This window comes from Neolamprologus multifasciatus, chromosome 10, assembly GCF_963576455.1.
Source record: "Neolamprologus multifasciatus chromosome 10, fNeoMul1.2, whole genome shotgun sequence".
In the NCBI taxonomy this organism is placed as follows: domain Eukaryota; kingdom Metazoa; phylum Chordata; class Actinopteri; order Cichliformes; family Cichlidae; genus Neolamprologus; species Neolamprologus multifasciatus.
In genome coordinates, this window is record NC_140448.1 from 21,067,310 (window position 1) to 21,082,887 (window position 15,578).

At 38.2% G+C, this 15,578-nt stretch overlaps 2 protein-coding genes across 4 annotated transcripts in view; both read right to left on the reverse strand.

Annotated features, from left to right (window-relative positions):
• ndfip1l (Nedd4 family interacting protein 1, like) overlaps nt 1-7,661 on the reverse strand; it is an 8,885-nt gene extending 1,224 nt beyond the window's left edge. The window contains exons 1-7 of one of the 3 annotated variants that reach the window (XM_085175149.1): nt 7,481-7,661; nt 5,541-5,628; nt 4,962-5,092; nt 2,897-2,959; nt 2,263-2,350; nt 2,033-2,157; nt 1,693-1,759 (exon numbers count right to left, since the gene is read on the reverse strand). In XM_085175149.1, coding sequence (XP_085031275.1) covers nt 1,693-1,759; nt 2,033-2,157; nt 2,263-2,350; nt 2,897-2,959; nt 4,962-5,092; nt 5,541-5,628; nt 7,481-7,510 — 592 coding nt within the window. In that variant the 5' untranslated portion in view covers nt 7,511-7,661. The remainder of the gene's footprint in view (nt 1-1,692; nt 1,760-2,032; nt 2,158-2,262; nt 2,351-2,896; nt 2,960-4,961; nt 5,093-5,540; nt 5,629-7,480) is intronic. The other 2 variants (XM_085175150.1, XM_085175151.1) reach the window with 2 other exon arrangements.
• Nucleotides 7,662-8,402: 741 nt separating this feature from the next.
• Nucleotides 8,403-13,406, reverse strand: endou2 (endonuclease, polyU-specific 2). The gene is made up of 7 exons (XM_085175473.1): nt 12,786-13,406; nt 11,883-12,038; nt 11,362-11,464; nt 11,126-11,247; nt 10,677-10,789; nt 9,918-10,071; nt 8,403-9,687 (listed from the first exon to the last, which is right to left on the reverse strand). The coding sequence occupies exons 2-7, from the start codon at nt 11,982-11,984 to the stop codon at nt 9,433-9,435; spliced, it is 849 nt and encodes a 282-aa protein (XP_085031599.1). The 5' UTR covers nt 11,985-12,038; nt 12,786-13,406; the 3' UTR covers nt 8,403-9,432.
• Between the last annotated feature and the right edge of the window lie 2,172 nt (nt 13,407-15,578).

The window sequence follows — 15,578 nt, forward strand, 5'->3', positions numbered from 1 at the left end:
GTGCAGCTGCTCTTACTAGCAAAACAAAGACAAAGGGGTTTTCTTTGTACTGTAGGATCTTTATCTTACAACATAAATTGCCTTTAGTGACTGTTGTGGTTTGGCGCTATATAAATAAGTGAATTGAAGTAAAGTGATAGCAAACCAATTCCAATTTGCAAATCTCATAAGCCTACATTTTATTCCCAAGAGAATAAAGAAAACATATCAAACATTTAAACAGAGATTTTATTTCATTTGGTTCAGGAGAAATAGTGGCTAATTTGGGATTTATTGTCTCCAGTAATTTGGGACGAAGATAACAAAAGGCTGGAAAAGTAAGTGGTACGAAAGAGAAACAACAGGTGGAAGATTTTACAGCTAATTAGGCTAGCTGTTGACGGATCAGTAAAATACTGGCAACTGCCATTGACACCCCTCAGCCTCCTAGCGCGCGCGCACGCACACATGCACACCCCTATGGTATCGATTTCAAAGTTCTAGATCGCCTTGTTCTCAACTTTTCACATTTACAACAACAATATACCATCAGCCTTTTATAAAAAATAATTAATTAATTAAAAATGATTGCATATTTAAACAGCATTTGAGCGAGGCAGAGTTCCTCACTTGTATAAAGATGGGCAGAACGGTACATAATATCATCAAAAGATTTGCAGAGAAATCTCTGTGTGCAAGGGACGAGGTAGAAAATCACTACTGGATGTATGAGATCGTGCTGCTCTGGATTAAAAACAGGAATGAGAGAAATCACTACATAGACTCATAAACAATCACCGAGAAATCGCCGTCTGTGAAAACAGTTCAGAGCCGTCCATAAATGAAGGATAAGGATCTATCATGCAAAGAAGGAGCCACATGTGAATGTGATCCACAAATATCTTCATCCAGCCAAAGTTCATTTATAATGGACTGAGGAAAAGTGGAAAACTGCTCTGCGGTCAGAGGAAATGAAATTTGAAATTCCTTTAGGAAATGTCTTCTGGACTAAAGAGGACAAAGATGATCCAGCTGCCATCAAATTCAAAATTTCCATTTATTTATATTTTTTAAATGGCCCCCAACTTTTTGGGGGGAAAGTGATGTATACATAGGGTACTAAATAAAACATCAGAATAATAAAAATTAAGGAAAAATAAAAACTTTTGTGCCAACCTGCTTCTATATTTGCTTTACAATGAAAGATATCACATGATTCATATTCATAGTTTCCCTCTCTCTCATCCTGTGAACAACTTGTGAAGTTATGTACTTGTCATTTCATTTCTGTAATTTTAAAGAGGTAGTTTTATCAAATGTTTTTTTTTCCTTACACTCTGAGACACCCCAGACCTTCCAGTTTTACTCCCATCTTTAATTTCACTGTTGTTATTGTTTTCTATGGTATCAAGGGAGTCTGATATAAAGAAAACCTTATCCTTAAAAACACATTTTCTTTTCGTGTTGTTTGTCTTGCCTGCTAACAGTGTTTGTGTTTATTTACAGAGGGGTGAATGAGACTTAAATGTAAATTCTTTGACTAACATGCCAATACAATTTACCCATTTCTTTACTGAAAATAAATTGATAAATATAGATAAAGTGTTATTTATTGAATTTGATAGCTAAACTTCTACCTTTTATAGGTAATGGTAACTATCCTGTTCAAGACAAAGCGTGCAATTCATTTAAATTCAGAGGTTCACTACTTACCCAACACCAGGAACACCCACCACAGCCAGTACTGTCCATCGAAATAATTTGAGAAGTATGCGGAGAACTAAAAACCCAATGAAACAACACAAATGACGGGTTAGAATAAATTTGGCCCAGCTTTCACTCAAATGAGTCCTTCATTTTAAAAGGGACTTAAGGAAGCAGCACAGTTCTCAAACGGATCTTTGAGGAAACAGTTTGGTGCCAACAAGCCAGCCACTACAGAGACGGCATTAAAATACCACAGTGGTGTTTGGGGCTTTTGATTCGCTTGTGCGTACATCAAACCACAGTTTATGTGTTTGTGTGTGTGCTGCGTGATGTCTGCGTCTCGTACTCTGACTATGAGGATCCATTTGACGAGGGACAGGCCAAAGCCTGAGATGGCTCCGTAGCGTCCGGCAGCAGAGGTGGTCAGACAGAAAGACAGGAAGAAACCAATCCAGTTGAACAGGAATGCCACTGAAAGGGCGAGAGAGAAGGTGGAAAAAGTCAGTCATCTCTGCACAAATCCAAGGAAGAGAGGAGCTGATGAATACAGAACATGTTTAAGATTGGGAAACTAACTGAAGAAAGTGAGCATGAAGATGCCGTCATTTCCTATTCTCAGCTGATCTGCATCTTCAAAGTCATCTCTGGTAACAAAGTCTTCATCCTGTGATGGAGTGAGTAACAGAGGAGCATAAAAACAGTGAGGCATTTAATCAGCGAGAAAATTTCATCACAGCAACACACGACAGTAGCAGAGCTTCCCGGGCTTTCATTTAATCATTTCAAATTTTGACAATTTAAATTCAAACACATCACACTGCTATATTTTAATTTCTACAGTTAGAATGTAGACAAAGCCAATTGTGATTGAGCCTGGGTGAGCATCTCTTGGTAGAAACCAAGTCGTCCTAACAAACAGAATGAACAAAACATGAACAACCAACACACTAATGGAAACTTTCACAAGACAGCAAGCCCACTTAATTACTATCAGCGTGACTTTACCTAAAAGTCTGGCATGTGTCCGATTCAATGCAGGCCACCAGCAGAACTAGGTCTTGCATAACTTTCAGCTAACACTCTACATAAAAGTCTACATACACAAACACACAGGAAGGTCTGGGGTTGAGGGTTTTAATACAAACACACTCTAACTACACAACCAGGACCAAACGCACTCCTTCTCATCGTACACTCTTCTTCGAGTTACCTCCAGTGAACTGCGAATAACATCATCAAAAGTCTCCAGGCGGTCCCTGTGCTGAGGCTGCTGCTGAGCGCAAGGCAATGTGTGGCAGAGAAACACAACAGCAGCAATCAAACAGGGCAGCCCCACATGCAGTAAGATGCAGTGCATCACAGTGACCACTAGAGGTCATACATGAGCCACCATTTCACAGCTAAAAACATGCTCTTAGTTTCCGCATGTCTGTGTGTGTGTGTGTCTGTGTGTGTCAGAGAGAGAGAGACAGAGGTGTGATATGAATTCCTTGTAATAAACCAGCACCTGACTGTTTAAACTACTGAATCTTTTTAAAACTCCCTTTATTGCCATACTGTGGAGGATGAAGAGTGATCTCCCCTTTTTTAAAATCATATAAGACACGCCATACATAATGTTAACGATAAGATCCTCTTAGCAACCTGTTGCAGTTACACTAACATTCATTCTCTGGCCACTTTATTAGGTGCATCTGTTCAATTCTTTATTCAGTTAAATATTAGCCGATCACAGCAACGTTATGCATTGAGGCATGTAGACATGGTCAAAGACAACCTGCTGCCGTGCCAACATCAGCACCAGAATTATAAAGAAAGGTGATTTAAGTGACTCTGGATGACTGTTGGTGTCAGGGCTAATTTAAGTATTTCAGAAAATGCTAACCTGAGAATGACCAGACTGCTTCGAGCTCATAGTAAGGCAAGAGTGACTCCACAGTTACTGTGTTACTGTAACCACTCGTTACAGATGCAGGAGAGCGTCTCTGAATGTGCAAGATATTGAACCTTGAAGCAGATGGGCTACAGTAGCAAAAGATCACATAGTGTGTCACTGCTGTCAGAGAAGAACAGGAAACCAAGGCTAGAGTTAACACAGGCTCACCAAAATTACACAACAGAAGACTGGTTGCCTGGTCTGATGAGTCTTAATCTCTCCTGCAGTATTCAGACGGTAGGGTCAGAATTTGGTGTAAAAGGCATGAAAGAACAAATCCATCCTGCCTTGTATCAACAGTTTGTTTAAATGCCACAAAGTACTGTTGTTGACCGTTTCAATCCCTGTATATACTGCACTTAGCTGAATAATGTGCTGTGTCATAAACCCCAAATCATCAAGTTTTTTGAACATCATAATGGGTTCACTGTACTCAAAGGACCTCCACAGTCACCAGATCACAATCCAATAGAGAACCTTTTGAATGTGGTGAAACAAGCAAGAGATTCGTCTTGTGGATGTAGAGCTGACAAACCTATATGGACCAAATAAGGACCGAAGACTCTGATGAATGATTCCATGAGCCTGTTAAATCTATGCCACAAATTACTAAGACAGTTCTGGAGGCCAACGGGACCCCAAGCCAGTAGTAAAAAAAGTGCACCTAATAAAGTGGCCAGTGAGTATATTATCACATCTTTTAGTCTGTCTTCCTAACATTTTTAAAGTTTACACTGCTACTACACATCTCCATCACTAAGTAAAAAGTAATGTAAGGCACTGGGACTGATATAACAGCAGTACAAACACCAACCAGAAACATCGATTTATGTGGCTAGCTTTAGCTATGTCACATGTTAGTTACTGGTATGAAAATATAATCTAAACTTTGCATCATTACAGACTGTCCTAAGCTTGTCACACAGTAGAAAGGCTGCACCTATATTTACTCTGATTTTGAGTAAACAATCCGAGCCATCAAGTGCACAAAGAGTAGATCAGAAAAGGCTGTGAGCACTACACTGGGGCTAGCTGTGGGCACTGAGTCAAAAATATCAGCAAATGTCCTTTGATATGAACAAGAAGAAATGTTTTTCTTCATTTTTGAATCTGCATTTGTTCAAGCCGGTAACAAAGACGAGCAGAAAAGATACAGTCGCATAGATAAAAAAAAATAATTCCACAGCTGAGCGATAAGACTTCGTGCCTTGCAGACAACACAGGAAGTGTTCAAGCTCAAGCATCAGTGTGCGAGTGTATGTGTGTGAGAGAGTGTATGTACTGAATGTGACCGCAGGCAGAAAAAAAAAAAAAAAAAAAAAAAAAGTGAGACACTCACTCTTCCGGGTACCAGGGGAACATTAGTCTCAGCCTTGGTTCTTTCTGCTTCATCATAGGAAGGCAGCGTAGTCGCTACATTGTATGACGGAGGCTTAGGGAAAATCCCATCTTCCTTGCAGTCAAAGAACGCTAGCGAAGAAATAAAGCACAGTTTCAAACACACGCATGCACAAAATTGAAAAAAATGTATTATTTAATTCTAAACAGGTCCAATCCTTTTGTTGACAAAGACAAAACTAAAGTTAACACTGAACACGTGTTCTCAAACATTCACATAAACCTTTAAGGGGGTTAGTCTGCAAGTGGTGACTAAATGGAAACAGTGAAAGAAGAAATTTCCTCTATTTTCTCCCATGTGTCTTCTGGAGGATTCTAATATATCCACACAGTTTGCCCAATAACACATCAATTCTCTCTACATGTTGCATTTAGCTCACTACTTTTCCAACAAAATGTACACTACAGTTATTAATACATGACTTTTACTCAGGCACTCCTAAGCGGACCAAAATGAATGTGATTCCCTAACATGCCACCACTACAGATGACCTCAGGTCCAAGGAAACACCATTTTTACCAGAATTGTCCGCTGTGACGCTGCTGTACGGCGGAGGAGCATCAGCCGCTACCTGTGGACTCTCTTCTGAGTCCTCCTCATTGGTAAGCTGTGAGAGGAAGATAAATTAAGTTCACAGTTAAAGCTGTGAGGCATATATGCGTAAACCCTCCATATGCATATTTGCCTATCAAGTGGCCAAAAATAACTCCACGCTCGCCAAAGGCAGATTATGAGCGAGGAAAAAGCCTGCTTGTTTTAATGTTGAAACTTTTCTAAAGAAGTGAAGACAGTTTAAGACCACTAAAGGTGTGAAGTCTGCTGTCAAGATGCACAGACAAGTCCTAGGACTGATCAGTTCTGCCCTTCAAGTCAAACAGCTTTTTTAACAGCAGATTAAATATTGCATATTAAAAAAAAAAATCCCACAACTAGTCAACTAAATTAAATAAAATCTAAACATGTCATAAGAAACTATACAAATGTCACTTCTTCATTGGTTAAGATTTTACAATATTAATTATTAAGCAGACTTTTGATATATTGAGAAATTCAGCCCAAATGAACTTTTAAACACACTGGCCCCCATACAGATTTTTTTTAACTTCCATATTTGTCCCAGTTACAAGAAAAGAGAGATTTCTGTTAAGTCCCATAACAAAGGTTTGGATATAAAACTGAAGACCAGTCAAGTGCATAGGCATTCCCCAATGGCCTATTCTGAGCCAGGGAAGAAGCCTGCATGTTTGAAAGTTGTGGCACAACACTGGACATCCTGACCTACTTAAAAGGAACTTAAAACTCAGTATTCATATAAAACAGAACTGGGAAAAAGAAAGGGAAAAAAAGATGTTCAGTGATGTGTTTCTTATCTCTCCTTTTTTGTTATTAGCAAGGAAACTGTTAGCAGGTAAGTCTGGAAAACCAGGCCAACACAGTTATGACTTAGAACCAGTGAGACTTTATTTGCTCCTATTTCCCCAAAATAAGAGTTTAAAACTAAGACTGATTGTTCAATTGGCATAACTCAGTTTCCAGGAACACTAGGACTGCAGGAGTATTAATCATACATTATGTAGCTTAGACATTAAAGTGTACCTGTTAATTTATTAATGTCATGTGCACAGTTGCTAAAATTCTCTTTGGCGCAATCCCAGTCTTATTTTTGTTTTCTTTAACTTCACTACAGGCCTGTGGTACTTTTAACAGTTTTATTTTTACTGTAGATTATAATATTTATATTTTTATTCTTTACAGCAGCCAGTGTAAAGGTTGTCTCTTTTTTGAGATGCTTAAAGTATCTATCTATATAAATATGACTATAAATATAGTATTTTTTCCCCATAGTGAGAAATTCACAGACTCAAATTAGCCTCTATGCACCTGATCACTAGTTATTATATCAAACACCAACATGAACATACATCTAATACGGCCTGTGTGCTCTAATAACAACAGTAAACACACCCATTGGTGCAGCTCAGGTGATAGCCACGGTTTAAATGCTCTCATATTTTTCAAAAGGTGATCGAGATATTGCTCAACGGTTGACCTTATTTACCAAACAATACTCAGTAGCTGGCAAGCTTTCGCGGTAGACTGTAATTCAATATGAAAAAGACGCCCACATATTATCACAGAACAAAAGAAAAACCCGGTTCAAAATTCACGTAATGCGTAATTAAAACCCTTAGCGTCTCGTTAGCGCGTTAGCTTCCCGTTAACACACCTAACCCTTTAAACGATTAAAATAAGAACCCCCACAATTTAATCGGCTTAAATCCATCGACGACATCCATCTTTATTCGACGGGAAATTGTTGTCTTGTTTTTAAACACGAAGCGACACGCCTGGGCGACTTTATCTTCGAAGTTAACAGTTCGATGCTAACAGCATTTAGACGACGGTACCTACGACTGAAGCTTTAACGTCTTTTAGCTTGACTTTAAGCCTTCTCTTACCTGCTGATATCTGGGGCTCGATTCGGCCATTCCCGCTTGAACGGCTATCAATCAACGACAGAAAGGTATGCCAGCAAGACACCCAACGAGTAAGAAATTATATAACAGTACAAACGGTAAACTCCGTCCTCGCCACAATGGAAAGACTCCTCGTTCGGCTGTATGCTGTCAAGTTAAACTAGCGACCGACAAAATACAAAAAGTTTCCTGTTAGCATTTCAAAATAAAATCCATTGTGATGCCTAATTCGCAATACTTTGGGTTTTTCATAGTAATTAAAAATATGTTGTCATTACAGTTTTACAACTTTGTATTCGTTTGCGTATTTCCAATTAAGAAACATGCTCCATTTTAATGCTAGATTGCAATTAATTTATTATGCAATTAATCAGTTTCCGCTAAGTTCTCACTTACTTGACGAAGTTCTTGTACGTCAACTGATTGACGTCATTGGCCACAACAAACCCTGTACTGCCACCTTTCGGTCGTGAAAGTGAAACAAGATCATTTAAGATCATTTAAAGTATAAAGTATTGATGGGATTTCCGTCTCTTTTTAGAGAACCGGCTCTTTGAGCTTGACTCACTAAAAAGAGCCGGCTCTTTCGGCTCCAAACCAGCTCTTCAGGTTGTTTTGTTGCTTTAATTAATTTATTATTAACAATAATATAAAACTATGCACAAAGGAATTACTAATGTAAAAAAAAAAGTGGTTTTATTTATTTATGTTTATATATAAATATATGCGGTGGCCCCTTGAGACAAAGCACGTACAAACTCCAAAACACATTTCTAGTGTTAACTGAACCTCCAAAACAGAGCTACCTAGATCACTTAAATTACACAATTGAAAGTGTATTCATACACAAGCACTCATATATATATTCAAATAATTTTTTAAAAAAGTGTTCATTTACCTGTTACTACCACACACCAAATCCAGTCATTGGTACTTGCTGGCTTGTGTAGCCACTAGGTAACACAAGTTTTTAAAAGATGATTAAATTTATGAAATCATGATTTAGCAGCGATTAACCATATTTTCTGGAAAGTTCAGATCAATTTCACTAGCCAAACCAAGGCCTGATTAGTGCCAGACCTGTTGAATCAAGAAAACACTTCATTTGAACCTGTTTGACAAAGTAAAGTCTAAAAGATCTATAAAAGCAAACATTATGCCACCATCAAAATAAACTCAAGAACAGATGAAAAAAAAAGTCACTGATATCTATCAGTCTGGAAAGGACTTAGAACAACATCTAAAGAACTGCAGACCTCACTTTCCTCATTTAAGGTCAGAGTTCATGATTCAACAATAAGAACTGGACAAAAATGGCCTCCATGGGAGAGTTCCAAGAAAAACACTTGTGACCACAAAGAACACAAAATCTTATCTCGCTTTTGCCAAAAAAAATTAAAAATTAAAAAAAAAGATTTTAAAAAAATGACGATCTTCAAGACTGGCTGATGTGATCTGAAACACATCACCTCAAACAGGCCATTTGTGTTCAAAAACTCTCCAGTGTTGCTGCCAGTTATTAGGTCTAGGGAGCAATTCATTTTTCACATAGGGTCAAGTATGTTTATGTTTTTTTCTCTTAATAAATGAAATCATCACTTAAAAATTACATGTTTTTATTTACTCTGGTTATCTTTTTTCTAGTATTAAAATGTATTTAATGCCTAAAACGTTAAGAAAGATTAAGAAAAAATGTAAACTAGAGATAGAGATAGATCAGTATCCGGCTTCAGACTTCAGAGACTCGTCAGTTATTTCCCATCACGTAATCCGTAGCACACTCTCAAAACAGAAACAAAGGCAATGCAGTTAGCTCTTGGAAGGTTTTATTGTATCTTTATGTAAAATAAAAAGACAACAACAATACCTATGACACTTTGTACCCAAGCTTAAGTGATGGGGAAGTTGTATGTCAGATGTATTTTCTAGTCAAGTTACCGAGGGTTCAGGTACCTGAGGAGCACAGGGTAGGTGGTACCTATATGCTTCTGGTTGTAGTGGTGGCAAACAATCTCCATGTCGTACAAACTGAACTGGACTTTGACGCGTTCATTAGGCGAGTTGAGGAAACAGAGAGTGTAGAGGGCGAACTCGAACTCGGGACTGACTCCGATGAAGATGCTGCCCTTGGGCTTTATACCGTTCTTCCAGCTAAACTGTAGCGCCAGGATGTGTTTGTTCTCATCGGGCTGCGGTAGGGGCAAAATGAAAAAGCCAGTTAGGCAGGGAGAAATGAGTCAGATTGTTTGACAGATATTTGCTGACAGTGGAGAAAAGGCAGGAAAGAAACTACTGATAAATGTACAGGGAAAAAGTAACCTGAATACATTTTTGAGTATCTGTCTAAATAGTTAAAAGTAAAGTACCAGAGAACTTCTTTGCCTGAGTTTAATTAAAGAAAGTCTTAAGAATAGTATACCTGGGGTGAATGTGCAGTGACACTGTAGCCTTTGTAATCAATATGGCCCAGCTTCTCTTGTAAGTATAGCTGGATCCAGTTGTGAAAACCAATAACAGTCCTCCCCCCTCTCGTCTCTCCAACAAACACGTGTTCAAAGCCCGAAGAGTCTGGCCTGAAGAGAGACAAAAAGGACAATGTCAGAAGTTTACAGCCACTCATCATGGGTGTGAATGCCACAGTAGTTTTCCTTGACAATTGCAGATTCCAAGATTGCGAGTTTAAAGGATCATACGTATGTACAAGTTATTTGGATGTGTCTTTGCTTTGCTTTGCCAGGATCTGGAAGAAGACCCACTCAGATGAGATGAAATTGGTTATAATGTTCAGGAACAACCCAGGAACCACCAAGGCTCCAGACTGCCATGAACCGGAAACTGCTGGACCAGCAGTGTTGCTGTCCACAGTGAAGCCAGTTTTACATCAACATGGACTGAGAGGCTACCGGCCAAAAAAGAAGCTGCTGCAAAATCGATGCCTTAAATTTGCAACTGCCCACATGGACAAGCCAAATGCTTCCTAGAGATAAGTTTTATTCCATCCATCCATTTTGCTCAGCTTATCCAATTTAGTTTCTGTTTTAATCCTGAACGCGTTTTTTTTTTTTTTTTTCTTCCATTTGACAGCACTGACGCTGAATGTATCTGCCACACAGAGCCAGTTTTTCAGCCTGTATTTACCATCGCGGTGCTGAATTCCGCTGACGCAGATTCCACCCACCTGCTGGATCCTCTCCTCGCATAAAGTTCAAACCAGATCCTGTACAGCTGCTTCTTGAATTCTGTCTCATCCTCAGGCGAAAGGTGCTTCTTGACCAGGTATTTATGGGCTATCTAAAAAATAGAAGAACTTATTACAAAATGCTTATAGCTCAGCTAGCAGGGCGGCTCGAGATGAAAGCGCTAGTTGGTCCGATCAGGACTTAAATATCTCAAATACCTTTAACCCACAGAGGATAAATCCTAATTATTTAGTGATCCCGTGAGTTTATCTCTTCCACCATTAGTAGGGGAAACTGGAACAAACCTCCACAGACAAATAAGTGCTACTAACATCCGTTTCTTTTGTTCCTGTCATAGAAAGCCATTGATAATATTTCTTCATCCTCTGTATTTAATAATGACACTAACCTACGATGGAGAACATAGTCAAATGCCCCTCATAGGTACCTTCATGGTGGGAGTCTGAACGATGGAGTCCAGGAACTTGTGGTTCTCTGCCACTTCCTCAGGAGTTACAATTTCTGGCTTACCGGTGTCACTCTCATAGTTATCCAGCAGGGAGATAAAGGCTGCAAAGATCAACAGAGGCACATTTCAGCGGCACATTACGTCATTAAACAATGTTTAGGGCTGCTCAGTCCCATAAACATGGAGGATAACAATACAGTGCCTGGTGCACTTACCTAAAAAAGTCTCCTTTTTGAAAATGTTCTCATCGACAAAGGTAAACAGTGGATATCCCGCCCCGTCATTGTTGTCATTGATGTTCATGTCTCCAGCTTTTCCCTGAAACAGGAAGAACAGTGCTTTTCATAAAATGCTCCTCATGTATGCTTCCAGTGATATATTTTCCTTTACTCTTACTTATGCCTCCAAAATGTATGTATTACTACTACGTGGTAAAAAATACAAACAAGTAGAAAGTTTGTCCAAATTAGGAAGACCTACAATAAAATTTTCCATAAATATCGACGGTTTCTATCACAAAGATCTAACCTTTACCTTTACAGTAGGGCTCTAAGTTTCCGGGCTTTGACTTTTTTACTGAGTAAAGCTCATTCAGAGCTAAAAACTTGAGCTCTATATGCAGGAGAAGAACAGTGCCTGTTTTGAGGTGTAATGCAGACTGTCAGATATCGTCATAAGTTTGCAGTATATACTATTATCTACAACAGGTGTCTGTGTGTCTGAGTGCGTGATGCACCTGAAGGGAGATCCTGTAGTCTTTTCCAGGCTTAAGTCTGTTGATATCATTGTCCCATAGCTCCTGCACCATGGCTGACAGCTCTCTGTCACTCTCAATCATGATATGACCGCTTGCAGATGTGCTGTGGATGCTCTCTCTTTCCAGTATGTGCTTCTGACAGGAGAGGAACAGTTACTGAAGCCTCTGCTTAACTCGAGATTTAAGCTTCAGAGGTGGACAACACCATGAAACTATTGTTCACATATAAAAATGTAAAGCACAGGTACGCTAATGCACGTAGACATACAATAATGTATTTCTGCTCTTTTTGAATTTGTTTAAGTGACCCATCAGATTAAATATAATACTCACTTATGTGTAAAAAGCTTTTCAGAAATATTTAACTTTGAGGTGATGTGTGTGCAAACAGGTTATAAATCAGTTTATACAAATGGTTTTGGCTATTTGAGTACAGCATTTTAGCCCAACCATTTACATGTTTTTTTTTTAAATAAAGAATGTATTTATTATATAAATAATTAGATATAATAAATACCCATTTCCCACTGAGGAAAATTTCAACTTTATCATAAATAACTGGATATTTCAAGCTACTTAAATAAGCACTGTTAATCATTTCTGTGTCACTATAAGGGCCTTTTTATGGTTAGTGGTTTATTATCTTTTGTAACTGATATGACGTTCTTAACTTTAGTATTTTATTTTATTTATTTGTACATTTCAACATTTTAGATAGATACATGAAAGCGATTCACAAGGCTGTCCTAAGTGACTCGGCACTGTAAAAACATAATAGCTTCAACTGCTTAATCTAGCTTAAACACTACTGCATTCAACAAACGTGGCTGACATAGATTCACACATTGCATCCCATCAGCCACCACATCAAAATCCACTGACCTTCTCCTCTGTCTGTCCTCCTACTTTAATAAATCAAATCAATGATTTGAGGGTTAGTGAAGTATCTCAGTGCTGGTCAGGTGCTGCTCGTGCTGGTTGCCGTGCAGGTGTGTTTAGAGGCATAGTAATAGTCCAGCCATGTAGTCAATCAGTGTGTATGGAGAAAGGCAGGCATGGGCTGGGGGAGCGAACAGAGACCACGAGGCAGGGGATGGGACAGGACAGGAGAGAGGGGCCGTTTTAAAGGGTTATCCCCTGTCAGCAACTCTGACCAAAGGGATCACACTATGTTGTCGTCTCTTTTCAGTCTCACACTAAAACGTGGGGTCTTTGTTTCTTTAGAATTTCATTGTTTCTCTGTCTGTCACAGCATAACCTCTGAATTCCAGGGTAAATATGGGTCATATTTCAGGTAATAAGATTTTGTTAATGGTTAAAGTTCACTTAGACATCTACATAGAACCAAGGTCTTGTACGAAACACGATTGGGTTTTTTTTTTTTTTTTTTTTTTTTTTACAAGTCATTGACCTCACCATTTCAGATTAAAAGCTTGATTAAAGCATTTTAAAACAAGATTTTAAAGTCTTGAACAAATTAAATTTAAGGAGGAGCTAATACATCTTTTTACATTCATAATAATTTTATTTATTTTAAAAAGTCCTGAAAATATTTATATATAAGCATATAACGTGGCCTTTGTGGAATTAGAATTGAAGAGTTTTATTTTATTTTGTGTTATCTTTTTGTAATATACAATTGCTTGTGTTTTAATTTTCAGAAAAATACAATCCCAGGCTTCTTTCTTTTTTTAACTTTGTTTCTACTACTGAAAAAATGTCTGGCAGAATTAAGTCTAGGAGATGAGCAAAATTAGCTTATGTCTAAATCTCAAAATTGCCATTTTGAAAGTTTAAGTTGCTTCTAAAGAAGCTAAATTTTTAAGATCCCCAATTCAATTTTTTAAGTCATTAAGTTGAAACTATCTAACCAGATTCTTACTCTGGATGGCATTACCTTGGCCTTCAGTAACACTGTGAGGAACCTTGGAGTCATTTTTGACCAGGATATGTCCTTCTATGTACATATTTGGTATCAACTATCTTAATTGCCCCTTGGGGATAAATAAAGTTTTCGTGGCTTGACTTTGACTTGACCTGATATTAAACAAATATGTAGGACTGCTTTCTTCCATTTGCGCAATATCTCTAAAATTAGAAATATCCTGTCTCGGAGTGATGCTGAAAAGCCTTCAGCTAATCCAAAATGCTGCAGCAAGAGTCCTGACAGGGACTAGAAAGAGAGAGCATATTTCTCCTGTTTTGGCTTCCCTTCATTAGCTCCCTGTTAAATCCAGAATTGAATTCAAAATCCTGTTCCTCACATACAAGGTCTTAAACAATCAGTCTCCATCTTATCTTAATGATCTTATAGTAGCATATCACCATTAGTGCACTTCACTCTCACAATGCAGGCTTACTTGTAGTTCCCAGAGTATTTAAAAGTAGAATGGGAGGCAGAGCCTTCAGTTTTCAGGCCCCTCTTCTATGGAACCAGCTTCTAGCTTGGATTGGGGAGACAGACACTATCTTTACTTTCAAGATTAGGCTTAAAACTTTCTTTTTTGCTAAAGCATATAGTTAGGGCTGGATCAGGTGACTCTGAATCCTTCCTTAGTTACACTGCAATAGGTTTAGGCTGCTGGGGGGTTTCCATGATGCACTGAGTATTTCTTCTTCAGTCACCTTTCTCACTCACTATATGTTAATAGACATCTCTACATTGAATTATATTTGTTATTAATCTCTGGCTCTCTTCCACGGCATGTCTTTTATCCTGTCGTCCTTCTCTCACCCCAACCGGTCGCAGCAGATGGCCGTCCCTCCCTGAGCCTGGTTCTGCCGGATGTTTCTTCCTGTTAAAAGGGAGTTTTTCCTTCCCACTGTCGCCAAAGTGCTTGCTCAGAGGGGGACATATGATTGTTGGGTTTTTTCTCTGTACATATTATTGTAGAGTCTACCTTACAATTTAAAGCCCCTTGAGGGGACTGTTTGTTGTGATTTGGCACTGTATAAATAAAATTAAATTGAAAGTTTAGTTTTAACCATTACTGAGCATTATTAGCAGCACAACCAACATTATTTTGTGTCTCCCATTTTTAGGTGTCTTTTATATGATAAGAGCATAAATATGTTTTCATAGCATCTGTTTTGTAGAAACTACAAATAGAAGATTTAGTTTAGCAAATTGATTGATGATTGATGATTTCACCTTGCTAATCATCTCCTAACCAAGCTAGCTTAATCCTTTTACAAGCTTAGCAACCAACCAAAGCTTATGTTTAAATTGCTTATGTAACATGTGTAGTGAGATTTTTATTAATTTAATTCATATGCATGAATATGACCATTTATTAACTACTGTCAGTGAATATTTATATTGTAACATTTTATGTCCTCTGACATTAAACATGACATCATCTGATTATTTTAAAAAACCTATATAAAATAATTTATTGTTAGTTTCTTTGGAGCCTTGGCACAAGTGTAAGAAAGTAAATGTTTTTTCTTTCAAGGAAAGTTATTTAATCAGTTCACTTTTTTTTAAACACAATTCAGTACCAGTGTGACCTGTTTCCATTCAGGTGTTCAATCTGTGGGCCTTTGCTTACGTGACCTAAGTCAATCTAGAGCAAGTGTGGGCAATACTTTCTTTCCAAAGAGCTGCTTTAACCTAACCACTTTATGGTAAGAGTGTAGACTTTTACCACTCATCTGTACCAGAAACCTGAATTG

Excerpts from the sequence above, each read along its gene's own strand:
- endou2 (XM_085175473.1), bottom strand. The coding sequence starts at position 11,984 with ATGATTGAGAGTGACAGAGAGCTGTCAGCCATGGTGCAGGAGCTATGG. Across the intron at positions 10,790-11,125 it reads TTCAGACTCCCACCATGAAG|ATAGCCCATAAATACCTGGT; the intron begins GTACCTATGAGG and ends TCTATTTTTTAG. Across the intron at positions 9,688-9,917 it reads TCACTGCACATTCACCCCAG|CCCGATGAGAACAAACACAT; the intron begins GTATACTATTCT and ends CCCCTACCGCAG.